The sequence below is a fragment of the Hakea prostrata genome, chromosome 1 (genome assembly GCF_041222555.1).
Source record: "Hakea prostrata isolate BN-2017 chromosome 1, UWA_Hpros_2, whole genome shotgun sequence".
NCBI classification, from domain to species: domain Eukaryota; kingdom Viridiplantae; phylum Streptophyta; class Magnoliopsida; order Proteales; family Proteaceae; genus Hakea; species Hakea prostrata.
In genome coordinates this window covers 63,875,184-63,902,688 of record NC_142600.1, presented here as the reverse complement: position 1 = coordinate 63,902,688, position 27,505 = coordinate 63,875,184, and the positions used below count along the sequence as shown (strand labels likewise).

The 27,505-nt window shown below is 37.1% G+C and overlaps 1 protein-coding gene across 1 annotated transcript in view; it reads right to left on the bottom strand.

Annotated features, from left to right (window-relative positions):
• Nucleotides 1-3,151: 3,151 nt before the first annotated feature.
• Nucleotides 3,152-27,505, bottom strand: part of LOC149029379 (ARM repeat superfamily protein) — a 74,228-nt gene continuing 49,874 nt past the window's right edge. Inside the window, exons 27-39 of the mRNA XM_089141702.1 lie at nucleotides 25,453-25,542; nucleotides 20,443-20,651; nucleotides 20,116-20,326; nucleotides 19,796-19,978; nucleotides 19,549-19,644; nucleotides 19,318-19,385; nucleotides 18,888-19,239; nucleotides 17,677-17,892; nucleotides 16,376-17,059; nucleotides 15,855-16,264; nucleotides 15,003-15,261; nucleotides 10,014-10,184; nucleotides 3,152-4,411 (exon numbers count right to left, since the gene is read on the bottom strand). Of these exons, the coding sequence (XP_088997828.1) occupies nucleotides 4,181-4,411; nucleotides 10,014-10,184; nucleotides 15,003-15,261; nucleotides 15,855-16,264; nucleotides 16,376-17,059; nucleotides 17,677-17,892; nucleotides 18,888-19,239; nucleotides 19,318-19,385; nucleotides 19,549-19,644; nucleotides 19,796-19,978; nucleotides 20,116-20,326; nucleotides 20,443-20,651; nucleotides 25,453-25,542 (3,180 nt within the window). The 3' untranslated portion in view covers nucleotides 3,152-4,180. The remainder of the gene's footprint in view (nucleotides 4,412-10,013; nucleotides 10,185-15,002; nucleotides 15,262-15,854; nucleotides 16,265-16,375; nucleotides 17,060-17,676; nucleotides 17,893-18,887; nucleotides 19,240-19,317; nucleotides 19,386-19,548; nucleotides 19,645-19,795; nucleotides 19,979-20,115; nucleotides 20,327-20,442; nucleotides 20,652-25,452; nucleotides 25,543-27,505) is intronic.

Below are 27,505 nucleotides of genomic sequence, written 5' to 3'. Positions count from 1 at the left end.
TTTTGGAAAAAGCAATTAATTTTTTAAATCAGAGAAAGGATTTATTTTTTTTTGGGAAAAAAAGGAACTTCCTCTTCTGAAGGGATTTGAGGTTTTAAATTGTTTTCACCAAAAAAAAACTTTCTTTGATTTGTCGTTTTAAATTGTTCTCTAAAAGTAGTTTCTTTCTCTAATTAGACATTTAAATTGAAAAAACTTTCTTTGTCTGATTTGACGTTTTAAATTGTTTTTCAAAAGAAAAAAAGTTCTTAAATTTTTTTCTTTCTTTCTTTGATATGATGTTTTAAATATTCCCCCAAAAAAATTCTCTTAAATGAGGTTTTAATTGTTTTTTTTCAAAAAAAAAAACTTCCAATTTGATGTTTTTATTGTTAGAGTAATCTTATAAAACCCTAATTAAGAACTAGAACTATAAATAACATTAGAGAGAATCATGGATATCTTACACTAGCATATGCTGATTAAAATAAAATCAAACCTTGAATGCTAAAACTTGCAAATGAAGTTTTTCCCAATCCCCTCATTTTTTTTCCATACGTATTTCTTGTTCGAGAGAAGAGAGAACAAAAAATTTAAGTAATTGGAGAGATCCCATCATAGTTATTTGTTACAGTAATTCCAAATATGAGTCTATTTTCACAATGGACTAATTTGGCCCATCTCAAAGCTAATGACAATGCATCGACCCAATGGGTTGAGATCCTCATCAATTATTAACCCATAGTAATTAATTCAAGTCCACATATTGTTTAGGATAAACTTAACAATCTCTTACTTAGGCTAGATTAATTATTCTGTTACGATAAATTGATGTGGCTATGGAATTCCCAATCACAAAATCTGTCATTAATCCTTGATCTAGTTAACAAGTTCATCAATGTCATATAATAGTAGATTATATGTTTCATCATAAGATATCTATTTTTCTATTAGTCACAATAGAAGTCTACTTACTAAGTAAACAAAAATGAGATAAACAATGAATATCTAATAATTGTGATCAAATAAACAACATTATTATTTGTTAATCTTTCGTCATACCTTTAAATATCGTTATATTCATGGGTTGCCTTGAACACCGTCACATTTAAGGGCCAAACATACATTTAAGCCCAAGACCATGGTTATAATTAATTCGTCAATTATGGTTAAAAATCACATATGGACAACAATAAAATCATTATTTCCAAAACAACGTAACAATGAAACACAATTAAATGCATGGATGCATCAAAATATCCATTTATTTTTACATTATAGAGTTGTCCCACTAAACAAGCATAAATTGGATTAAGAACAAATCATATGATCAATTAAAGTGGTCAAATAACAATAAAATGAGTAAGTTCAATTCTCAAAATATATAAAAATTACTAAGGGAAGTTGATTTCATCTTCTTTACTATTTCTTCCCATTCTTAGCGTCTTTCTTCTCCAGTAAAGATTTACATGCATTACAGTCTTCTTTTTAAATGTTCTTTTTGATCACCCTAGTAACATAATATTACCATGGTTCTTGTTTTCATTGTTATATGAAAGATACTTGTTTTTCTTTATATGATGATTAACCTAATAACTGATCTCATAAGGCTCTTTTGATTTTTATGTGCAACCATGCGGGCATTGTCCCCTGGCACATTAAAATGGGATTCTATCTTATGGAATAAATGAGTTTATTTTAAAAATTTAAAATTCTTCATTATGTAATAATAGTATATAGACGTCCCTGATTCAATGTAAATTCACTGAAGAATGCCAAATTTTGGGCTAATCTGATTGAACTGGATCCTAAGCCAACTATTTTGCTCTCTTTCATCTCTGATGATTATTTTTCCCATTTTATCTCACTAGGTTCAGAACTACAAAACACCAAAGTTTTATTGAGACCTTGCATTTTTTTCTTTTCTTTTCTTCCTGTTAATTCTTCTTTCATTTTGATGTTTTTTTTTTTTGGTAATCTTTCCATTTTGATGTTTTGAGGCTTATAAATGCGTATATAAATCTTTAAACGGAAAAGATAAAAACTCAGGGATCGTGTTTTGGATTTGCACTTTGGTTGGTTTAGACGCGTCGAATTAAATGCAGCATGTGTTGAGATTTGATCTCGACATTCAGCAGCGTAGTGCTGCACATTTAATGTGCAACAGTGAAGCCTATAAGCAATCAGCCAAAATAATCTAAATCCATAATGGAGAGCAGACATACAAATGAATGGCCAAAATTTACCTTTAGATTCGTATTCGTTTGATGATGTCAAAATTTTAAAAAAAAAAAAAATTCTGAAAAAATATTTGTATCTCTAGCAGTGAGATTTGAATGGATATTTGTTTATGGGATTGAATAATACCGATTAAAATTTTATTTGATTAAAGTAAAAAAAGAATATGTTAAAATTGACATTTTGACCTGTTGAACGAGTTAGTTGAACTCACCCTAAGAAGGCCTATCAACTATCAAATCCCAATTGGCTAAACTATAGAAAAATCATTAAATTATGCATTTTTTTTTCCCGCTAAAGAGAGCTAATAATTGAATTCAAAAATTGCTAATCGGTAACTGGAAAATCGAAAATTTAAAAAAAAAAAAAAAAATGACATTCAACAAGCAATCAACTGATAGTTTATTGTATCCTGTGTCCAATAAGGTTCCGGATTCAAATTCAAATCCCCTGGACAGTTGGATCCGAATTATCGGATTTGAATACGATTAGTTGAGCATTCAAATCCAATCCAACCCATCAGGTCCAGGGCCTATTGGCAAATGCAGAACAAGCCTTTCTTGTTAATGGTTCTTCATCGAAATGGGGGTATCAGGAAACACATCATTAGCCATCAAGTGTTCTCTCAAGGTTCCACTTTGAAGATTTTGAAGCTGAGCACTCAGATGGAAGCTGTAGTTTGATTGGCTGCTTAACGGGTTATTCCACTTTCAACCCTAACAATGGTGAATTTCAGAACACCCTGCATTGTGCACCTCCCGCCTGTGATTGAAGTATTGAACTACCAAGTTCTGACAGGGCATAGAAGAGGAAAAACATATGATTTATAGAGACTGCATAGTCTGATCCTCTCAAAGAAAATCTTGTTTCCCAGTTTCTGAAGGTTAATTCTCACTTACCAACTCAGAAAATGCTGGTTCTAGTAAAGGTATCACTTAATTGGCAGATGTTAAAACTTTGCAACATGAAGGTAAATGCTCTTCCAAGCTCTCCTGTTGCCATTTCATACAATGTTGCATTAAGACTGCTTTGTTATACAAAAGGATGGATTATGGTTGTGCAGTAATAAATCTGGTCGTATGAATGCTGCCCATTGGGGGCTGCAGAAGTCGTTAATTGCTTGGAAATGTAGTTTTAGATTCGGATCATCTGCTCACAAAATAAAAGCCATTTAACCATGTGGTAAGGACAAGTGATTTTATGTATTTATGAACATTATATGTAACTCGTCAATGGTAGGTTAGTTGAGTGGTTAACAACCCAAACTCCCATGGGGAGGTCTTGGGTACACACCCATCCGGCAGTACATATATTAGTAATACCCCCGGCACATATATTAGTAATACCCCCCATAATATCAACTCGCCAGTTCAAAAATAAATAAATAAATAACATTATATGTAACTCGACGCCATGAGCATAAGCAGCCGGGAACAGTTACATCCAACATTAGTAGGGTGTTACATTGCCCAAAAATTTGCTCAAGTCAACCAAAACTGTAAAATTTGACATTCCAACCACACAGCAGCAACATCACAATAAAAGACCAGACTATTAAGGCAAAGGGATGAGACGGTCGCAACCAAGAACCTGAAACCTCCCTCGGATGGAAGGTAGGATGTAGACATACCAAGAATATATGGGATTGATGCAACCTTTGAGAACAACCTCCTTGACTGAAAAGATTTGGGACACAAAAATTCCTGCACTGAAGATATTTATACTGAATTTGACTTCAAAATTTTATATATAACATATAATTTAGTTACATGATTGTCTAGTCAGACATCTGAACCTCTTCATATAATACAATTCCCTCACAAGCCAGCTCCAATTCCCTTCAAAATTGTGTGCACCTACCTTCTTCCATTTTGGAATTCACCAAGCAGCTGCAATCCACCATGGGAAGTCATAATGTGGGGGTGGGGGGGTGTGCAAAACTGGGATCTATTGCTATTTTCAATCAAAGGTACTGCCGCAGGCTTTCACCACTCAGGGTCTCCATGTCCTTGAGAATCTCTTGAGCCAGAGATTTGACAGATAATTCCACATCCTCAAGCAGTTCTCCAAGGAACGGAATGGTTTCAGGCAGGAGGACTAGGTATTCCTCTTTCAGGTGGTCCAAGAGGTACTTCACAATTCTCAGCCCCAAAATACGTGAGCGGATTTTTTCACTCCTAGTTTGCATCAGCACCTGCAACGCAATTAAAAGGCAATAATTGACAGTTACCAACTGTTGATAGCAATGACTGACTAGTCCAATGAACTCTGGTCGGCACAAGCACTTTAAACTCTGGTTGGCACACACTTTTAAGAGAAAAGGCCAATGAACGCCACATAAGCAGCTTACAATTAAGTTCAAGGACTTCAGTACATGTTCCAATTAGCGCAGAAAAATACCAGGTTTAACTCTTCTGGATCAATAGGCCATATAATATTCAGTGAAACTACCATTTCCTCGTTACATAACAATATAATTAATTTGTTTGGAAAAAAGGAGCTTATAACAACAAATTATATTATTAAAAAAAAAATTTAAAAATCATTGTCCAAGACACTTAAAGGGGGTAAGATTAATGAAGATAACACAGCAAAACCAGAAGCCAACCGGTGCTGCAAAACATTTGTTGGGAGATTATTGATCATCTCAAATTTTATTGTTTTCCTTTTTTGGTGATCAATATCCATCTAAATTTACCCAAAACAAAAATGTCACTAAACCATGAACATACCCTGAAACGATTTTGTTAAGTTGGCCACAAGCCTACGACATGGATAAATGTTGACACACTGCGCGGAGACCAGGCGGCCCGCGACGGTGTCGCCCCCCTTCCCCTTCTTTTCCTGGATTGTTTCATATGCCTCGGGGGGGGGGGGGGGGGGGGGGGGTAAAAGCAGGGGGGGGCGGCAAAAGAGGAGCAAGAGAGGTGGCAATACCAGGAATAAACTAGTGCAAGGAATGCCTCATACAGACCTGACCAAGGTAGCAACCATCTAGCTCCTATAAATCTGCCCGGATGCATAAGCGAAAGTTGGGGGGGGGGCGGGCCCCCCCCCGGGGGGGAAAAGGAAGAAAAAAGAAAAACCACAGGCCAAAACCGGCCCGGGGAAGGACAAGCCAACCTGATCTACTATGACTTCAAATAGAGCTGATTGGATGACAAGGATCCATGTAGTCAACCCTACTTATTAGGGACAAGGCTTGTTATTGTTGTTGTGTATCTTTTAACTATTTTTAGTGAATTTAAATAGGAAATATTTTCTTATATATGAATAATATCTTAGGTAAATTGAATATCAAATATAAAAGCTATTTCTTATATGATATTTAGCTAGCATAACTAACTGCTGAATTTTGGTTCAATACCAATTAAACTAGTGCAAGATGCCTCACAATAAGGTAGCAACCATCTAGCTCCTATAAATCTGCCCGAGATGCACTACTGCACCTTGGGGCGCCCCCCGACTGCTTGCTGCCTCTCCGAATGGTAGGGGGAAAAACCAAGCTTTCAAGAGATGCACCAATTCATGCTCAACAATTTAACAGAAAACCTCAACAACAGTACTCATGCCCTAGTGTATGCAATCCCAGCACAAATTGGAAACAGATCAAGATCCAATTCCAGAATCCTCAAGCTTCGTACCAGTTATGGGCTCTGAATAGCCACCTAAATGATACAGACCCATGCTACGTAGAGTATATTGCTTGACTTCTGCACAACCTACCATTGATGTGCTAAATATCCACATAGAGAACGAAGTCCCATGCTGAATGTTTTCTACTGATATTCCTAATCCATTCATAAAATCAGAAACTCCCAAGTCAAGGCAAACCAGAAAGACGCCTGTTTGAGGACATCAAGGTGTTGGAACCATTTATCTCCTATTTGTCTATTATTTATAAGAACAGAAGGCAGCAAGATTGTTTGGTCCACAAATAGCTATGCAGTGTGAACCAAAAGGAATGCTGGGTGGATCCTAATACTATGTCCAGAAGATTCTCTCTTGCTCACATGGTGGTCTTGAGAATCTGAGATCAACTTCTGTACCTAGAATACGAGAGAGCACAAAAAGCTAAGGACTAACTGAAGTTAAGCCCTCTATTTTTGAAGAGTTAGTAGTCTTTCTTGTACTGATATATAACAAGAACCTATTTTTCTGTTTGGAAGGTCTACCCTTTCCTCGAGGCCTTCACAGCATTGATAAAGCTTTTAAAATTCTATTCTCAAGGTGGTCACTTGTATTTCATTTGAAATAGACACAGAGGAAATAGGAATTACAGACATATGACGCAGTGCATGGTTAACCTTCAACTGCTGTTCTTGTTTAGAAACTAATATGTACAACTGCCAGTCGAAGAGTTCTCCCACCTACAAGAGAACCCTCCTATGCTAGTTTCAGGGTCAAGAGGTTAAAGCAGTTTCCTCTCCAACAGATATCAAACCCCATTGTCCAACTGGCTTTATACCCCTTCAACCCTCATATTTGCTACACTCATCCCTTGCTTTTACTAGTCTCCAGAAATACCCCCTATGAATAATTGTTTCTGATTATATCTTTAATTCCATATTTCAATATTATTCACTTGATTCCTTCTCACTACCAAGATAATTACAACACTGCCAATATATATAATACATACACACGCACACAAACTAGTGAGGTTACACAAGCAAATGCACATATGGGTGTCTGTTTAAATATGAATTACCTAACTAAATTATATAATTCCTTTTTAAGTTGCATATTATCCAGACCAAACTCGAAAAAAAAAATCATTTTATTAATTGAAATTATGTATATTAGCCATCAGGCGTACCTTAATTATTGAACCTACAAATAAAATGTTTGTAATTATTTTAATATTTGTTATTGGTAATTGTAATGATGCATGTAACAAGTATTTGTCCAAGTAAAATCTAGGAAAATGAATAGAGAATAATAGAAGGTAAAGAAGCATATTAAACTTTACTAAGAAGTATAACAGTCAAAGGGTATATAAGGAAATTAGTAAAAATATTTGAGGGTATTTTAGGTAGTAAAAAATGTAGCCATGTTCTCTGAGTTCATGCTTGTATAACAGTGTTATGAATTATGACATACTAGACAAATAACACCGCCAATACATTCTTAAACTGGAGTATCTATCTGTGGGCCTCTAGTGATCCATAGCCAGAGTTACCAACCACATCGTCACATCAATTGATAACAGAGCCAAAACTCCCTCGTACAGTATAACATGGTAAATAATGAGGTAGGAGAAAACAAGAATGGATATCGCCAACCTCAAAAACTGTCTATGCCCTCAATTCACTATCGTTCCCCCCTGACAATGCTAACTTCCTGATGCAGAACTGAAGTCCTACATCCGCAAGAATAAGTACTAGTATTCTAGGTGTCCAAGTAGTTCAGTGAGGATTTCCACATGCAGGATTATTTTCTCATAGCTTTTATTCTCAGCCTCTAAATATAACCAATCAAAACTGGTTGAACTAGTGATTAAACTTACGTAATTCCAGAATATTATTTTCTATTGTCAAACAACCTTTTTAAGCTGTAATTAGAGCTTGCACCCCCCATCCATATGTTTTTAAGAAGGGGAGTAGGTCACATAAGAAACTTGGCCTTTTTACCCATCCATAGTTGGTGAAAAGTATTGAACTAGGATTAGATCTTGGTTGGGTCCGCAGTTCAATGGTATGATTAGGTCAACTTGATGTAGGGAAGTCCAATGAATTTTATGTTAAGTTTTGATGGATGGGGTGTGCTGGAGTGAGCTTGTTGCAAGGTCTAGGAATAGTTTTTTGGAAAAGAAAAGAGGGCTTTCTAGAGTTTAGATTGGCCAAAAGGGAGCAGACAACGATTGGGTTCTCTATGGAGCAGAAGGGAATTCAACCCAAGTATGGGCTGGTGGTATTAGAATTTCAGGAAAACAAGAAACAATGAGGAAATACTAGGGTATGGTCGTTCCAAGGCTAGACAAAGGATAGATCAAACTTATTGTTGTTGTTGAGGAATACTTGGACAGCTGTTTGTTTGTATGAAAAACTCCAATAAAAGCTGATTTTTGCACAAAGAACACCAAAAAGAAGCTTCTGAAGAACCAGCAGGGCTTCACATCAAGCTTCAAGCCTACCAGCCTCGATCAACCACAAGACAATTCTTCTTGGAGAAAACAGTTCTGTTCCTGATCATAGGTCACAGAACTATGATCAGTGCTTAATTTGTCACTTGTTCAATGACCACCCCTGATGTTGAAAGCTCAAACATGTGATGCAGATCCAGCACTGAATTGGGCTATTTTCCTTTGAAATCAACCTAGGGTTAGATATAGGCATTGGACCTTTGTTCCCAAGGTTTATTACTTATGTTAAACCGTTGAAATTGGTTCGATGTTGGTTCAACTTACGTTAGTCACTTAAAATACCACATACTTAAATTAACTTTTAAGACTTGTTTCAATCCATGGGCTTGTCTTATCTATTCAAGAACCGACTTAGCAAGTTAGGCCTCCATATTGCACTGCCCTATGTTACCATACTTGGCAACAAGGTCATATCAGCGAAATATAGCACTACAAATTGGAAAACCTTTACATATAGAATCATGTGAGCAACAAATTTTGAACACACAGTAAACGGTGAAGCTGAGATCTATTATTAGGGAAGCAATTTTCTGTCGGGGAGTGTGGCCTACATCAGTACTTGCATGTCTCTCTCTCCGTTCAATGTCTTATCATAAGAGCTAGGCTCACGAGAGTGCTGGTGTAGGCCATACTCCTTGACAGAGTTCTTTTTGCTAATACAAACTAAGAAAGTTTTAAATAAATAAATCACATTAACTTTTTAAAATATCCTCAAAAAAACAAAAACTAAAATACTAGCCCCCCCAATTGGAAAACCTTTACATATAGAATCATGTGAGCAACAAATTTTGAACACACAGTAAACGGTGAAGCTGAGATCTATTATTAGGGAAGCAATTTTCTGTCGGGGAGTGTGGCCTACATCAGTACTTGCATGTCTCTCTCTCTGTTCAATGTCTTATCATAAGAGCTAGGCTCACGAGAGTGCTGGTGTAGGCCATACTCCTTGACAGAGTTCTTTTTGCTAATACAAACTAAGAAAGTTTTAAATAAATAAATCACATTAACTTTTTAAAATATCCTCAAAAAAACAAAAACTAAAATACTAGCCCCCCCCCCCAAAAAAAAAAAAATAATAATAATAATAAAAGCAGGAATAGGTAAATGAATGGACTGCCAACTTCAGCTTTGATCTAAATTCATACTCAACTATTGGATGTTTGTTGAAATAAATGCATTTAAAATAATCACATTTTGTACATATTTTGAAATGTTTATTCTTTCTGTAACACAAAAATGATATTTAAATACTTTTTAAAATTTTTGAATATTAACAGAAAAAAACATATTAAAATTTGGGTACCCAAAAAACTTGACACAGTCAAATTCGGATGTCTTACTGAAATCCAGTCAGCCACCATATCAGATTTAAAACTGAAGATGGTAACCTATTCTGAATTAGTTCCACTTGTATACCTAGGGAGGTACTATAAACCACAGTATTATCCAAGAATCAAGTTTCACGTGAGATTAAAACTAATTCTTTCACGTGAGGTGTATGTGGTAAAGATAATTAGATTATCGTTTGATCAATAGATGACATTAAAACTAAGTTGTAAAGATATGACATCTATATAGGCAAATGCTTTATAAAGTGGTTTTCTGGAATGATAGAAACATATAGACAGGACATTGAGAGATTTTCACTCACCTCATGGTTTAAGGGCTTCCATAAAAGATCAGAACCAGCAGTGACTGCCATCTGACCCACACAACCAACCAAAATATCATCTACTTCCTGAATGGACGGTAAATGAGGAAATTCTTCAACAGAAGCTGGTGGTTCTATTACAAGTTGTGAAATGATGGGTTTCAACAACACCTGCAAGAAATGTTAGACTGAGTCAATAGAACACCTATCAAGAAAAAACAATAAATGGAATAGAAGAATGCATTACAGCAGTGTAACCTGTAAGGAACAATTTAGGTCATAGAAGAGAAATCAATAAATGCTCCCTTTCTTACATTGCGGCTTCATCGACACAAGTATATAGAACTTGACAAAATAAAAGTTTCTACTTAAGCAAATTTACACAACAATTTGCCATGGAATGCCTCTAATGACAGTACAGGGATCATAAGTATAGTACCATCTGGGAAATCTGCAAGAAAATGGAAGCACAACTATTCATTTAAGAAATGAAAATAAAAAATGTGCCACTGTTTTTTGTTCCCTCCCACCCCTGCCACCCGCACACGCATCATAATTTCCTTTGTTGGTTATGGACAGATTCTCAAATTACAGTAATTACAAAAATCCTTACTGACGCAGTAGCCTTATCCTGGCTGGGCCAACATGATCCCCGTTGAAAACCCAGACCACAAAGGCTGGGCCTAAACCAGTCTTCTGGTCTGGGAAAGGCGGGAATATAGTAATATTAGTAATACTAGTAATCCTTACATACTTTGGCATGGGTAGATTATGCATGGTTTTCTTTATTTATTTATTATTATTATTAGTTTTTTTATATGGGTTATGTTATTTATCTCGCCTAAGCTTCTATTTTTAATGCAAGGCCTATTCCCCAATTTACCATTGTAACTGTTTTGGGAACTCTCATTTTGAGTTGTGAAATCTGAATGACAGAGTTTTTGTAAAGAAGCTCCAACATGGATGCTTCAATGTGACTCTTCCCTCCCCCTTCTGTTCTCCTAATTCTGTCTCGGTGAAGCCCACCATAGCAGACCCTCCTCAGGTCTGCATTACTTACTGGTTTGCATTCACCAATCTTTAGGTAGTAACACAGGACAGACTATAGAGTAATTCTTACAAGAAAACACAGGCCAGTGAAGGAAATTAAAGCAACTTTATCACCATGTAGATACCCCTGCAGACCGATATCTGGTGCCTAAAAATTCAACAAGGGTTGTTCCTTTATGGGTTCTATGGCCAGTATGATTTTCGAAGACAAATATTGATGATCCAAGCTTAATCAAGTGCATCCTATATTGAAGATTTGCAAGGACATCATGATGGCAGAGGCGTAGGATCATGTATAGAGTCATCAACCCCTAGGGAAGGGTTAATTCTACTAGGCCCAAGTTAATCTCTCCTTGGAAAAGCCTGCATGAGATAAATACTTCGGCCGTTTTCCTAAACCTTCTGGTATGGGTACCCTAATTAGTCTCACTGGCAAGAGAGAAGATAATCATGATAACTGTAAAAACCCCAATTCTTCCCAACATAGATATCAAAGACTTCTCTCTCAAGGGAACTACTTTGAAGTTATGCAGTCATGATGTTCCCAAGACTCGTGTGTCCAAATGCCACCAAGCATTTAATTCCCTGGCCAAGATTTCCATTCCAACATCTCTCCAGGCCTATCGGCCTCTAGGACAAAACTCTGTCTAAATCAATTCCTCATGAATTCAGTCTATAACTGCCCTCTATACCACACTCCTCGGACCATTAGATACCCTACGATGAGGAAATACAGCCCTAAAAAACCCATACTAATCTTTAGGTATAAACCCTAATGTTAACCATACGAGTTAAAGATTCTTGGTGTGGGAACTCGGGACAAGGGCCAATTACTATCTAGAGAACATCGGCATTTAATTCTCCAACGCCTCCCTCCCAACATCTCTCTAAGTGTATCGGCTTCTTGGACAGAATGTTGTTCACATCAATTCCTAGTTAGTCAAACCAGTAATTGCCCCCTATACCACAGTCCACCTCAGACCCTTCATACCCTATGATTCAGGGAACACAGCTCTAAAACACCCACATTAATACCCAAGTCTAAGCCCTAATGTTAATCATGTTAATGGTTATAGGTATTGACTGTATGAGAACTCAGGACAAAGACCAAAACCAATTGGAGAACTTTCCCACAAGTATTGAACCCCAGTAAGTAAACCTAAAATATCCTCATAAAGTACTTGCCATCATTGATGTCGATTGAAATAATACATGAATGAGTTGCATTACCTGTTAATGTTTGTATGTGATCGGATATCGATGACTCTTGTTTATAAAATAATAGATCTGTTATATGATGATGTGAAATTGAACAGTGATATTTCACTTTTTTTTTTTAAAAAAAGAAAAGTGATGATATGTGTATAGCTGATTATGAAATCTAATTTTAATGAAATAGTTAATATGTGCTTTTCCATGAATTGAGGAATTAGTGATGTGATGTGATGTGGAACATGGAATGTATGCATACAAGGACTATATGAAAGCCATATTGTGCTGGCAGTTTAGATAGTTCCCAAGGTTAAAATGCTTGAGATTATAGCTCAAAAAAGAAATTAACACTGATGATAAAATGCCATGTCATTGTTATATGACTGCTTGGTCACCCAGGGTAAGATGCTGATGTCAGAAGATATGAAATCAAATAAGAATTCTTTTTAATAAATGCACATCATTGAATGCATTGGGCTGGTTTGGACAACCCTGTACTACTACCCCTTCCAAGCATGGATTAGGTACAAACATAACTCTATGAATGAATGTTGTCCAATAAGTGAATTCTAAAGGAAACTCTAGTGTCTAGGAGGAGCAGGTAATGGATGTGCAATCTCCCGGGTGCTTCCCTAGATGGAGTGACTGAATGATGAGTGACTTCCAGGAAAATGTCCATGTGAATTGACCGGGGAGTTGGTAGCGCAAACACAGTGCCCGACAAATAATGTTCCTTGATTGCAACAATGCTCTTGTTCTTTATTTATGCACTCTTTCAGTCTTATATACTTGATAATTAGAGTAGGTTATACACGTGTCGTTGGATTTACTTGCTAGGCTCAGTGGAGCTCATTCCTGGTGGAATCTCCTTTTATACGGTGTAGATGAATATGAACCTGAGAATTATGTCAGGCTTTCCACATCAGGATTTGAGTCCCTAAGACAATAGGTAGGTTGACTTAGCTGACCATTACCCCAACTGTTGCTACGACAGAAGTGTTTATGGATTTCCCTGATGATCTGCTCTTGCCTGCTGTTCTGCAAGTTTGTGATTGGTTAGTTCTATAGGTCATGTGAAGTGTTAAGGCTATGGCATTGTTTCTTTTGGTGTCTATAGCGATAAAATATGTAAGAGTGAAAATGGTTATGTCATCAAACCAGCTAGTAATACCTTTTGTTAAGTAAATTGTAAACAATGGGCATCTAGTTTAGATGAAAATCAGCTTCTATTTGACAAATTCCCATTACTTGAATGAAGGTTAGGTAGCAATCTGATAATTTTTAAGATTAAGGCTAGTGATCATTCTTAGCATCTGGGGTCCTGGTTAGTTTTGAAGTTGAAGGATTACTGCAGCTGTATCCAACTAGGGTAACCTAATGCATGGCATGACAATTCCTTCCTCTACAAAATCGCAAATCTTGACTAATAGACTATACAAGTGCTTTAGCATACCCAACATATCAAACCCTAACCCTAGTAGTTGAAGTGTTGAACAGGAACCCAACTTTGGCCTATTCAAACCTTTTAGTCCATTGAAAATCCTGGCTATCAGCTCCTAGTTGATCTCCTATGGATATAAAACTGCATCAGCATTGTAGCTCAAAGCTCAACTATCAGTGTTAGTTTGCTTGCCTTGGCTTCCAAAATACTCAATACTTCAGAGGAGTTCCTAGAAAATACCTTTTTTGTATAAGTAATCCTTTGAATGATGTCTGACAATTAAAAAACATGTCAAAAACATAAAAAAGAATGTGGGCTATGGCTATATGCAATGTTCCACGAGAAAGTAATAAATGGAGTTTTCTTAATGGCACTCGATCACGTCAAAGATGTTTATAAATTGACCACATGTCAGCATGGTGATTTCTTCCTGTCACACGTGGGGGTTTTTACTAGAAACAAAAGATTCTCTGAGAATGGTGAACCCGGTGCGGAAGGCTTCCGCACAAGCAGAGTCCAGGGAAATTTTCCTATGCAGTTTTAAGCAAACAACTTGTGCTGAGAGGCTGTTTCGATGCCTTGACCTCAGAGGTACAACTGTGGTTCACCAATGATTGGGCCAAGGCCAGCCCCTCCGAAACAGAAGATTCTCTTAAGGGGGAAAAGATACGTAAATAATGTCGTTATATAATTAGAACATTGTTTTATAGAAACTGCCTTCTATGAGAGTATGAATAGGACAGAAACGATTCCATAAACTCATTAAAGTTAGTCATCCACCATTGAAGTGTGAACTTGATTGTGATAAGGGTAGTGCTTCCTAAGTGTGTTTAGATTTTGCACCGGGTAAAATACATTTTTTCCACAAAGGTTTGAATTTTGGAACCACCTATCTGGGGTATGTGAGGTCTTACATTGTGGAGACAGGATTATGTTTATTAGAGATTTTCTTTTGGTTTCTGTTACTGAAGCTTTTTGAGAGACATTGTGAATGTAGTTAACCCCCCAAAAAGAAAAATAATAATAATAATAATAATAAGTCAACAAAGCTCAAGAAAACTAATGACAATAAGTCAACAAAGCTCAAGAAAATTAAGGACAATAGTTATCCAAACCAAATCAATTCCAGGAGTAATTTTCTGTTAAAGAAAAAGATGAAAGAACGAGGGACAGATTGCAGTAATCATCAGTTTACTAGTTAATCCAAAATAACTCTATAAATTACCAAACAACTGTTCCTTTTAAGTTAACATCAAGATTTGGAAAGCAAAAGGTAATATAAAAACCTGAAAATTTGCAGAATCGAGAAACTTCTGACTCCCAGTGTCATAAACAAAGCATTTATGGAGTGATGATAAGATTAGTGTCCTGAGATGCCATTGTTCCAGAGACAATACTCCTTTTCCTACTTTTTTATCACTATTTGCAACCTGAATCTTGGCCTTCTTTCTCTTCTGGCTTGAACTAATTTGGGCATCACCACCATCACAGAGATAACGGATACAACTCTCAAGCAAGTACTTGAAGTAGGGAATGAATAAGGATCTGTTATAAAGACAAGAACATCCATTTAATTTAATAGATAATCCCAGAATAAGAACTGAAACTCTCAGGAAAAGTATGAAATATCTCTCAAGCTAAAAAGGTAAAATGAAGGAAACTGACACAACAAATCTGATTGATTATTCAAAGAAACTGGGCACTTTTACCTGAATGTTAAAACCAATCAAACCATACTCAAACAACCCACATACATGAAATAGTGAATTATAATAAACTTGAAACTGAAAGGTAATATATCTCAAACTTCCATAAAAATTTAAGCTCCCAAACAGGGAGAAGCAAGGGAAAAGAAATGTGAGGGTGGGGGCTGGATGCTTTGCAAACAGGTAAAACTGATTAGAGCAAAGAATCATTGGTCAAATAAACAAATAAAACAAAAAAAAGCATAGGATATTCAAATATTTCTTTGCACTTTCTAGCCAATAAAAAACACTTTGTATCAACAAATACCACCATCCCCACCAACCACCACCACCCCCCCCTCAAAAAAGTAAACATTTGACGAAGGAAAAATTGTGAGTATGATGCATTCAAAACCATAAAAAATAGAGATGAGCAGAGATTAAATGACTAACCGGTGCTGCTCAGAAAGTTTATTGATCAATCTGTAGAAAGAAATAGCTCTATCCAAATTTCTTCCTTCCATACCCCCATTTCCTTCAACTTCAGATTCTGCCCATTCAAGACTCCGGATGAAGAGAGGCTTGAACATGGATTCAGTGAGCTTCATTGTCAAGAAAACCATCGCATTGATAACACTCAGCTCTACAGCATCAACATTTTTAACCGACACAGGATGTTGGCGACGAAGATCAAGTGATAGTAAGCAGTGCTCATATATCTTTGCATGATTAGATCCAACTGATGATCGATCCATCACACCAACTAAATTCGCAAGCATATCAAAAGAAGTTGACAAACTAAAATCCCCAGAATTGACAGCTCCAGGGTATATCTTAAGCAACGGTGGAAGGGTAAGCCGAACCTAGACATACAAATCAAGATTAAAGACAAGTTCTGGACCAGACCTCCCAAAAAAAAAAAATTCAGGTGAAAAATCAACACTTAAATAATGTAATAACAGAAGATAACCTACAGGTATCTTATCCGTAACCAGTTTTCGCACTATGTCAGCTTTCTGTTTCATCTTGAGATCTGATCCTGTTACATATTCTGAATGCAATACCACAATGTCTATAATATCACCAAGATATGGGTTCAAAAATCCACCAAGCTTGTCTATTACTGCTTCCAAGGTCACAAGAATAGACATCATTAGAGATTCCTTAGAACTAAAGGATTCACTAACAGTTCTATCCAGGTTATTCTTGGATTTTGAAGCCACGCACGGAGAGACTTCATGAACTCTATTCAATAAGTGTCCCATAATGCGAGGAAGATCAGGTAGCGCAGTTGGACCAAGCACATTAATTAGAGAAGCAGTGCTACAGAGACAGCTGGCGGAGAAAGCAAAATTAGATGAACCAATGTGCTTCGAAACGGAGACAAGGCATGTGCTGAAGATAGATTTATTTGTTGGGAACTGGTTTGCCAAAACATCAAGAGCAGAAACTGCTGCCAACTTGAAGGAAGTATCGAAGTCATCCGAAGAATCGTTAATTAACTTTACAATTTCTGCACACAGCCTGTCAAAGGCCCCCCAGGCATCTCCATCCAAATGAAGCCATGAATAACTTGAATTCTGATGTAAGTTACTTCTCTCTTTACACTTCGTGTTCATCACATGGTATTTAATGGTTTCACACAGAAGCCCAAGAGCCTGATCAAAAGGAAAACACACGAAAAACAGTTACTGAAATGAGATGATTCCCAACACATCAGATCAACATAATTCATAGTCATTCAGATCAACATATGGCAGGAAATCCACAAACCCATTGATCAACCAACGTTATAGCATGTGCATATCCCATAAAATGGCAACCCACCTCCATTTTATGTGTTTCTCTAAACTTAACTCCAATGAATGAAATTTACCATCATATTCACCGACTCTTTAAACATAATATCAACTTCCAAAAGAAGGAATCCAACAGCATGACATGACAGGACAGTACGGTAATCTAAATGGTTGACGAAATAAGTCATCATCATCATCAAGCCTTGTCCCAACTAAATGGGGTCAGCTAATGAATAGTAAAATAAAAGCTCAACATTTTACCAAAAATGACAGATGCAGGGATCTCTCTAACGAAGTTGATCATATATATAGCCCAATAATAAATTGGTAATTGACTCGGCTAAAATTGGTCAGCTTTCATTTTTATGGATTCACCTCCAGTTACCGAAACACCACCTCAGTAGTACTATTAGTGTTGACTAATCATGCTGTCTCTCATATATTAAAGATTCAAATCCAAAAGAAAATCAGCATACCTTCTTTTTCACACTTCTATCTAAATGACCCAGCAACAGAGTGATGCATTTGAAGTAGGCCGAGGGGATCATTCCCTTCATTATAATCCTCAAGGAAGTACGCATACACTCCTTCATCTCTTTCCTTATGCCAATAGGAACATTCACTTTCTTGCTTCTGGTGTTGGTTTGTTGCGAGAGCAAAACAACTTGCTCCACTAGTGCTCCAAGTATTCTCTGTGGAATTCAAGAAACTCATCATGCAACCAATTTGGGAATACATAAATTCGTACATACAATCATAGTTGGCTTAGCTGCAAGCCTCTTGAAGGTTGTACTAACATGTGGTATATAAAACTGGTTAAGATGATTTTAATTTCTTTCTAGGAAACGAAATAAACCAGCATACAGCAAATGCCAAACAACTTGCTTGATAGGACTCACATGGATAAATCTTTAAAAGAACAATGAAAGGAAATACAACAGCATAAAGCCAATCCCAAACTACTTTGTTGATACAACTCAAAAGGAATTGGTTTTGAAAAAATGTAATGCACCAGGATCACATTTCAACTGTAGATAAAAATAGTTTCAGAACTGCCAGAACCTGCGCATGTGATTATAGTTCTCAGCCAAACATTTTTTCAGTTAAGGAGACGAGGATGTTTAAATAAATGAATATCAAGATTAAAAAAGAAAACAATAAAAATTTATGTAGTAACTGGCCAGTAACATCTACGGTGAGAACTAAGAGAGTCAGCTGCAAAGATCAAGACGCAAATATGGTCAAGGATTGCATCAGTCCAAATGGGATTTGGTCAAGTTAAGGTGTTCAGGTGCCAAGAAGGCCAAGAGGATATCGGGCTTGTCGCTAGTTGGGAGCTACAGGAGCTTCAATTTCAATAGTGTGAGACCCTCTGGAATACCAACCTTCTCTTCTATAATATGTGAATGATTTTTACAATTTGGTAAGAATTCATGTATGTTATGTATGAAAATAGCAACGTAGATGTTTTTAAAATGTCTAATTAGATTAAAGGATTGTAGTAAGTGCACTAATCATATACCAAATATTCACTGCATTATGTTTGAAGATTGATACAAGGACATTTACGAGAGAGAAAAAAGAGGGGGGGGGGGGAAGATTAGAAAAGAAAAGAGGAATGAACCTCATATCATCATATGTTACCAGAATTTAGAAAATAAAATATTCAGGATTGAACAGAGATTACCTGAATGTCATCCGATTCCTCCCCAGATTCAAGTTTAAATACCAATTCTGTGTCCTGCAATTTGTAAAGAATAAATTGCATTGCATAGAGCAACTCAACGAATTGCACTTGAGACTGATCAACTGTTCCTATTTTTTGAAGCAGCACAACCAGGGAGGGAAGCCATATCATGCACGAATACTGCTCACAAACTTGTAGCGCAAATATGTATTCCCATTCCTTTTGAATTACAGAAAGAAAATCTCCAGATGTATGTATATCCTCATCGGAAAATGATTTGAGGGTCCTTGAAACCAAAGATCGAAAAAGAAGTACAAGCAGTGAAGCCAAGTACCTCTTCTCTCCCAGAACCCTGCAAATTGAGGATATCAAACCAAACAGAAGGTAAATGAGGACAGAACTGCCAACAATATTTATGTCAAAGTTATACCTTAAAAGGAAAACTATGATTGTTAGCCTTCGATGTGCAGCGACCGCAGGTAACACATCAATAAAAACCTGAAATACACATTCAAGAAATCAGCACATGCTAACAAAGGGTTTACTTTTTCTGGGAGGGGGTGTTTGGGGCAGGGAGATGAAATAACAAAGGATAAACTTTTTATCAACATGCCAAAGATCCTTAAAACCCAAGGATATTACATTGTACTCGTCTATATACCTGAAGCAGTTCCTCTACATTGTCTGTTTTAGATAGCCAGCATGGAACCACAGTGGAAATCAAATTCTCAAACACATGTTGTGAGTGACCGTCACACTAGAAAGACAGATGAAATGGAAATTCAAACCGTAAGTTGCAACTAAAGGGCATGAAATTTAATCTGAAAAACAATGAGTTGCTGATGCTCAATCAAAACTTGAATGTTATGGAAGAAGCCTGAACATAAAATCAACAGAAAATAACCAACCTGTGTAACAGCTGACTCCCCAATGACCGCAAGGATATCAAGAATATGATCTAAGATTTTGTCTGGAACAACCTTTGCAATAGAATGTAACAAGGAAAATACATGATTGCGAGTCGCTGCATCCTTTGCAGCACGTGCACATCCAACCAACAGATTTATGTCGAAGTTATTAACTACACCAGCCTGCATCCAGAAGATTGTGCTTCCCATATTTCAAGATGCACATAACTTTTAAAGGAAAGCAGATGACTAAGGGGAAGTAATACTGGACTCTAAATAGAACAGGATATTCTCAAAGTTCTTAAAAAGGAAAGGCATACCTTCAGCGAATTATCAGATACTAGAGAAGTACAAATATCTTCAAGGATTATCAATACTCTATGTTGAATGTAACAAATTGTGCTGGTAATATTTTGAGAATCCTCATTCAAAGGGTCAAGGGGTTTTTCATCTTGGGCAACAAACCCCAGTAGCCAGCCATCAGTAAAGATTTTGCTCAGAAGCTTAAATAAGGGCCCAATGAGAGAATCCCTATGAATTCAAAATTACATCCAGTTAGTATGAAACTGCATCAAGTGACAGGAACCAAATGTATTGGAGAAATGAGTCATAATGTAATAAAGCCAGGAGAGCTAAGTGAAGCATACCTGCTGACTATATTTTTCTTTAGCAACAGAACATCAAGAAAGGAGCTAAGGAAAGAGACAATGTCTTTTCCTTTCAATAAATGATTATGATATTCATAAACTTCGGATCTTATTGGTTTCCTTTTCTTCTTGCCATCTGAGGAAGAAACTAATCGGCTTTCTTCTGCAAAAATAGAATCAAGCTGTCTCCCAATGGCAGAGCACGTAATCTGCAAATTTTGAAGGTGCAGTTATTAACAAGCAAGACAAGGAAAGACTGATTGCCTAAAATATAGTAAGACATTAAAATGTCAATCCCCATCATTCGTCACTTTCTTCAATGAACTGTTGAATTATTTCAGAGCGACAGACACAGAAATTTGACCCAAGTATGGACAAGAAACACCATCCCCTAGAGAAAAGCATTCAACTGTTTGGCACAAAGACTTCACTCCATTCAAGTGTTCATGACATGACAAACAACCCCCCCCCCCCCCCCCACAACAACAACAAAAAAAAAAAAAAAAAAAAAACACATACACACTAGAGTCGATGTCTGGGATGGAAGGTCCTGCTGTTGCTCTATGACATGAAACTTTATTACTTACAAAAGTTCTCTTCTTCGTTACATATAAATTAGTTACTTAAAAAAGAAAACTAGAATAATATATAAACCACTACAAGAAGAACATAGCAAAGTCCTCCCAACATCAAGTCTACTCAAGTTAAGGCATTGAATCCTTCAAGACTAAACCTTCACAGCATCAACAAATTTTCAGAGATAAAGAACACTGCCTGGTCCCATGGTTCCAACACTCAAGACAGTACCATGCAAAATTACCACTCAACTCCCCCCCTCATGCAGTGAACCGAAAAATCCCAATCAGTCAAATGTTTCTGCATGCGCTCTTTTGACCTATGAGCTGTTGCAGATACTACACAACCTGACAGCAACTTCTAGCCTAAATTTATTAATATATGGTTGATGGTAGTGATATATGAGAATTTTACAGGTACCTACCCTAACGTAAGGTGTAATTCCACTTTCGCCCGACAACTTTCATTTTCTTGCACCTCCTGTACATTCCAAACTAATTGACTAGTAAATCCAATCCATTAATATGTAACTGAAAATGCTGGAATTTACTATAAATAGACTAAATTGACCTCTACTAAAATTACCATCTACTGTTATTTCCTCTTCTCCATCACTGATTGCTCTCCAGTACTACTTTCTATTGTCCCATCTCACTTTGGGGCCAAAATGTAGTCACACCACGAAAGGGGGGACTGCCCTGAGACTCTTAAGAGGCAATAACCACGCAGTTCTGTGGTTCCACATTCCCAAAATCTCTGGGGGAATCAATTTCATCAATTAATCCACATCTATTACCAGGATTTGGCTGATGATTTAGGCTTAAAGCATCAACCACAAAAGGAAATTAACTGTAATTCTATTGTGTCTGGTTTCCGAAATCTCTGGACAATCAATTTCATCAATTAATCTTCATCTGTAACTAAGCTTGGGTTCATTATTTGAGCTTTTATGAATCAGTTTGAGGTTGTTCTTTAAACTGTTTTTTTCATTTTTTTTGGGACTGATCTGACGCCTTGGGTTGCTGGAATTTAATTTCTCCATCCAGTGCACTGGTACACCCTACCAAAGGAGGTTAGGGTCTGAAATTGAAGGTGTTGACACTGACCCTGTTCTTGAAGGTGACCCAATTGAAACTGAGAGAGTGCTTGCAACTGAGTCCTGCCATTGGCATAAAGTTTGGTGAACGAAATCTAGATTTGAAAAAATGCAACATATTGTCTGGTGATAGAATGCAGATTCACAACGATCCCTCATTGCAAGAAACAAGAGAGCAGTTTCAAGAGATAATACGAGGATACTCAATGTATACCATTGACTGACCGGACTGAGGTTTCTGTACCCATCAAACAGCAGATCAGCCCATAAATTAAGAAACTTGAATTTTCCATCTGGTGAAGCGTGTTCCTTTCTCTTCTCTACCACCTAAGCAAATAAAGCTTGGCCAGCATGATTTAACCGCCACATTCATGGCTGCGATCTTCCCCACAGTAACAGCAATCTGTCTTCGTGAAGGAGCAAAGCAATTTCCCCGACGAACATTATAGCCCTCAGGGTCACTGCTTGGAGTGATATCCTTAACACATGCAAATAGAACAGCATTTTTGGGGAGCTGGGAAGAAGGAAAAGAGGCTCCTAGTTAAGTTGAACTGCATAAGCAAGTTCTTTTAATGTTTGACTGCTCCCTTCCTAATTGAGGGTTTCAAGATCTAATTGATCATCTTCCCTGTAGAAGGCATTACAGAGAGATCAAACCACTGGATCATGCTAGAAGACGATGAAGAAGATGGAAAAGATATTTTGGTCATACTATCAAAATACTATCAACATGTGCACCCAACAAGGATAACTAATGGAGTTGATCTGTAATCAATTAGTTTGGAAAGCAAGGATGGTAGATATACATAATGAATGTTCATGGGTGAAAGTGGAATTACACTTACCTCAGGGGAAGTACATGTAAATTTCCTAATATTTTTAACTTTCTATTAACCATTATCCTAAGAGTGTTGTGTGCGTGCTGACATGTTCTAAGAGATTTACAGATATAATGATGCTCTTCTAAAAAAAATGCTGTACCATATCAAAACAAGGGAACATTTTATTTGCAAGAGAAAAAGGGGTGGGAAAGATAGAAAGGTGGGACCCACAAGCTTATTTAAGTTATCCACAGTCCCCCCCCCCCCCAAAAAAAGGGGGGGGGGGGGGGAGGACTCTTCTAAGCATAAGTGTGACTTGTCAGCAAACAGATTCCTTAATTGAAGAAAGCTTGTCTGCTCATTTTCCAACCCCAATGAACCAAACAAAGTGAGCTTATGGAATTTCATTGGAAACAATACCCTTTTCCCACCCCTGTTTTTCCACCCCATTTTATTCCAGCAAACGAACGGTCTGCAGAGTTCAAACTCCTTGACTTCCTCAGCATTCAACCACATTACATGAGGAATTGTCATCTTCTGGAAGTTGCATCCTTTTAATGCATATAAATATAGCAATTATACTATTTTATAAATAGAGTAATTACGCTATTCGAGTTAAGGCAGCTCCATTACACTGAATCGAGGTACAGTACTTCAACTGCATCAACAAACACAACCTCTGTAAATCAGGGATTCTCCTTCCTATTCTTCATCAAGATGACATGTAATATATGATTAAAAATTGTCCAGCTTATGGAACTTTCATAGTGATGTGGGTTTTAAAAGGAACAACCTTAACCTAGGAGTAGCATGCACAAATGTAATGAAAGTTACAGTAGAATATCTAAGGAACTGGGGATAGAAATTAATTAAATTTATGGCCTTGTAAGTCCTAATAATAGGGGGGAAAAACAAACATATGGGAACTTGACAAAGGAACTTGATACGTTAGAAGTGGTTTTTGACTCATGGATTGTAGAAGACCATAACTTATGGAATACTATGGGTTATTAAGTATGAAGAAAGAAAATGTGAATGTAGCATGAAATATTTATATGAAGAGTACTAACCTGATGTGTCACATTCCTCTCTAAATGATTTTTAGGAGCAACAAGCAAACCATATAATGATGACAACCAGAACCTTTAATTCCCTCAGTCCCATGACACAAATATATCCCCAATACCTCCTCTCTTCCGACCCTCAAACACCCCCCCTTAACACCAAAAAAAACACCCCCCCCTTAACACCAAAAAAATAAAAAATAAAAAATAGATAAATAAATAAACCAGCAACCACATATCTTACAGAATAGCAGATCACATATTTCAGATTCCATATAAAGAACCAGCACTAGGTACCACTCAGCAATAACTTAGGAATCCAGAACATTAAAAGAATCTCCACCCACTTACTAAGAAGATTGGCTCCAATAAATAATGAAGACAAAGTCAGCACACTCTAATTGAGGCCCTTAAATAATGGAAGGGAAGGGAACACAGGATGAAAATTCAACTCCACGTAAATTGTATCCCCTAGCAAAGGTGATGCAGATAAGTTGCCTCCCAGAGGCTTATTTTATTGCAAATGAGCCATGGGTTGGGTTTCATAGGTGTTGGGTCTGTGATCCCAAGGGCTCTCTTTGGTTATGAACCACTTTAATGAGCCCAAAATATGAGTAGGAAGCAGGAAAAAGGGATGATTTAATGCACATGTTCAGTTAGAATCATGTTTGAGTCAGTTTGTTTAATTACTTTATAGGTTAAGGATTTGGTTAGGTCTTTCTTTTTTAGTATTTCATCTGTTATGTTTCAGGCTTCCATACAAGTTTGTATGGGGTTACATCCTTGTTCACAAACTTGAATTAATGGGAATGATGAAAAAAGAAGAGGGAAAAGAAAAAGAGAAGAGGGAAGCAAAGCACATGTTTGGAACTTTGCTCCATGAGAAAGTAGAGATAGGCCACGGATGAGAAAGCCGAGTTTTGAGAGACACTACCTAACTTCTTTTTCCTTCTTCAGTTCTTGTATTTTATTGCTCCTAAAATTCCATGCAAAATCTGAGAACTGACTTAAATATTAATCCTCTAGCAGGCTGGCTGTCACTTTTGACAGGTTTACGTTAGAGCCACATAAAACAGAGCTGGTTTAGTTATCTTTTTTTCCAATTTTTTTCTCCAGAAGGTTGATTCCTGTCCCTGCTTTTTCAAACTATTTCACCCCACATAACTTCTTTCTTCTTCTGATATATTTTGAGAACGAGAAGCATATCAGAAGGTAGACATCATGTACTGTTAATCTATTTCATCAGTACCTTAATATGGAAAATAGAAAACAAGAAAGATGAAAGACAGATTAAAAAAAGTTAGCAGATCATCAACAACTACAATCATCCACAATACAATGGTGGCTAAAATAAATCAGCCAGAAAACTATGAGTAGCAGCAATATGATCCCTAGCATCTAAATAAGATGCTAAACTGGGGTGAACAGGTTTGCAAAAGTAGAATTAACATACATTTAGACGCAGCAGAGCTTCTCTAGCTGCATTCCGTATATCTCCATGGTCATTGTGAAACAGAATAACAAGAACATGAAGAAGACGATCCTGCCCAAAACAGAAGAGAGATGTTAAAAAGAGTCATCAATCAAAGATCAACAATGAAGCAGGCACCCAACAAACAACAACAAAAAATATGTCAATTGAACTGTTACAGGACACATATTGAGATTTCAGCTCATGCTATTGTACAGTTAAGTGTCCCTGCAGATAAAACCTACAACAGACAGGAAGTTTTTGCATGAATATCTCAGGATAGGGAGGTCATAAGCTGGCAAAATTTTGACCGACAACAGACCAAGGGTAATTTCTGAAGAAGTGGCTCATATTCATAAAAATTGATATGCAAACATTAAATACATGGAGGAAAAGAAGAAAGGGTTTACAACACAGACTGGAAGCTAAGAAATAAAAAAGTAGAATCATAGAGGGATACTAGTTCTAACATAAATATATATCCAAGCTAATGATGAGGTTGTGAAATCGATTAGAAATGTACATAAATGATAAATCCCTCCCCATGATTTGCTTCAGTTTTCCTGCCTTGAAGGGGGAGGAAGGAGGCAGAAGCATGAGAAGAAGATCGAAAGAAATGTGATTAAGAGGATAAGATCAACAAGATGTGGAAGGGAAGAGAAAAACGAAACCAAGGACAATGACTGGAAATGTGGAGGAAATCTACAAGTGGCAGCTTGAAGTTGTATAGTTTTTATGGCAAAGTTTTCGTGCAAGGATCGCTAAATTGGCTCTGGCACTGATACCTTAATGGGAACAACGATTTGGGAAATAATAACTTGTTACTGAAGACAGAATGCCGGTTCTATTTTAACATAGAAAAAGAGAGCAACTGCGAGCACCAGTTCAAGTTGTTAGAATGCAATAGGGATACTTTAGTCATATACTATGTCAATACAAGTTGTCACTTTTTATTCTTATTTTCTCTTTAACCTCCCTCAGGAGGTAGTTGTAATTCCTAACATATCTCAAGAAATGGATAAGGCAAGACAGTGTATCTCTCACCCTTGATTTGTGCTCTTCTAAACCTTCTCCTCTTCTTCTTTCTACTCCTTTCTTCAGCTGCTCTTGTTACTGGCTTTTTGTTGATCCTAATAGTATCAAACTTGGTATCAGAGCTAGGTATAACAGTCAACCAAGAGCCTCTTATTCCCCCCTCTCAATGGAACCTAGAAGAGAAGGGGTACCACTGGAGGTTATATTATCTAAGTACACACAGTGGAGTGTTCTTTGAGGTGTATTACGTCAGGTAATGACATATCGAAGTGTGCAATCAACGTTTGAAGCAACAATCAGGGTCTGCTGGAGGTCATATTATCTAAGTACAGACAGTGGAGTGTTCTTTGAGGTGTATTACCTCAGGTAAAGACATATCGAAGTGCGCAATCAACGCTTGAAGCAATAATCAGGGTCTGAATCTCTCCACAATATTGCTGCCCATTACTCTGTTTACTGCCAGCTGCGGCCTGCTTTCCGGAAGCTACTGCAGCCTTGATGCACATGGGGTAACTCAAGGTCCCACACTCAGAACAACAACAACAAGCCTTGTCCCAACTAAATGGGACCGGCTACATGGATTCTTGCCTTCCAATCAGTTCTATTTGAGGCCATGCTAGATGCAAGGCCTAAGCTATGCAAATCCTTTCTCACCACTTCTCTTAAGGTTATCTTAGGTCTACCTCTTCTAGTTCCTTCAATCAAGATTATATCACTTCTCCGTATAGGGGCATTTATAGATCTTTGTTGAACATGGTCGTGCCACTTCAAACGACTTTCCCGAAGCTTATCACTTATAGGAGCAACCCCCAGACTAACTCTAATATTATCAGTCTTTATCTTATCATTCCTAGTTTTGCCACTCATCCATCTTAACATCATCATTTCTGCTACACCGAGTTTATCTATATGATTCTTTTTAACAAGCCAACACTCTGCACCGTACATCATATCTGGTCTAACAACGGTCCTATAGAATTTTCCTTTAAGCTTTAACGGA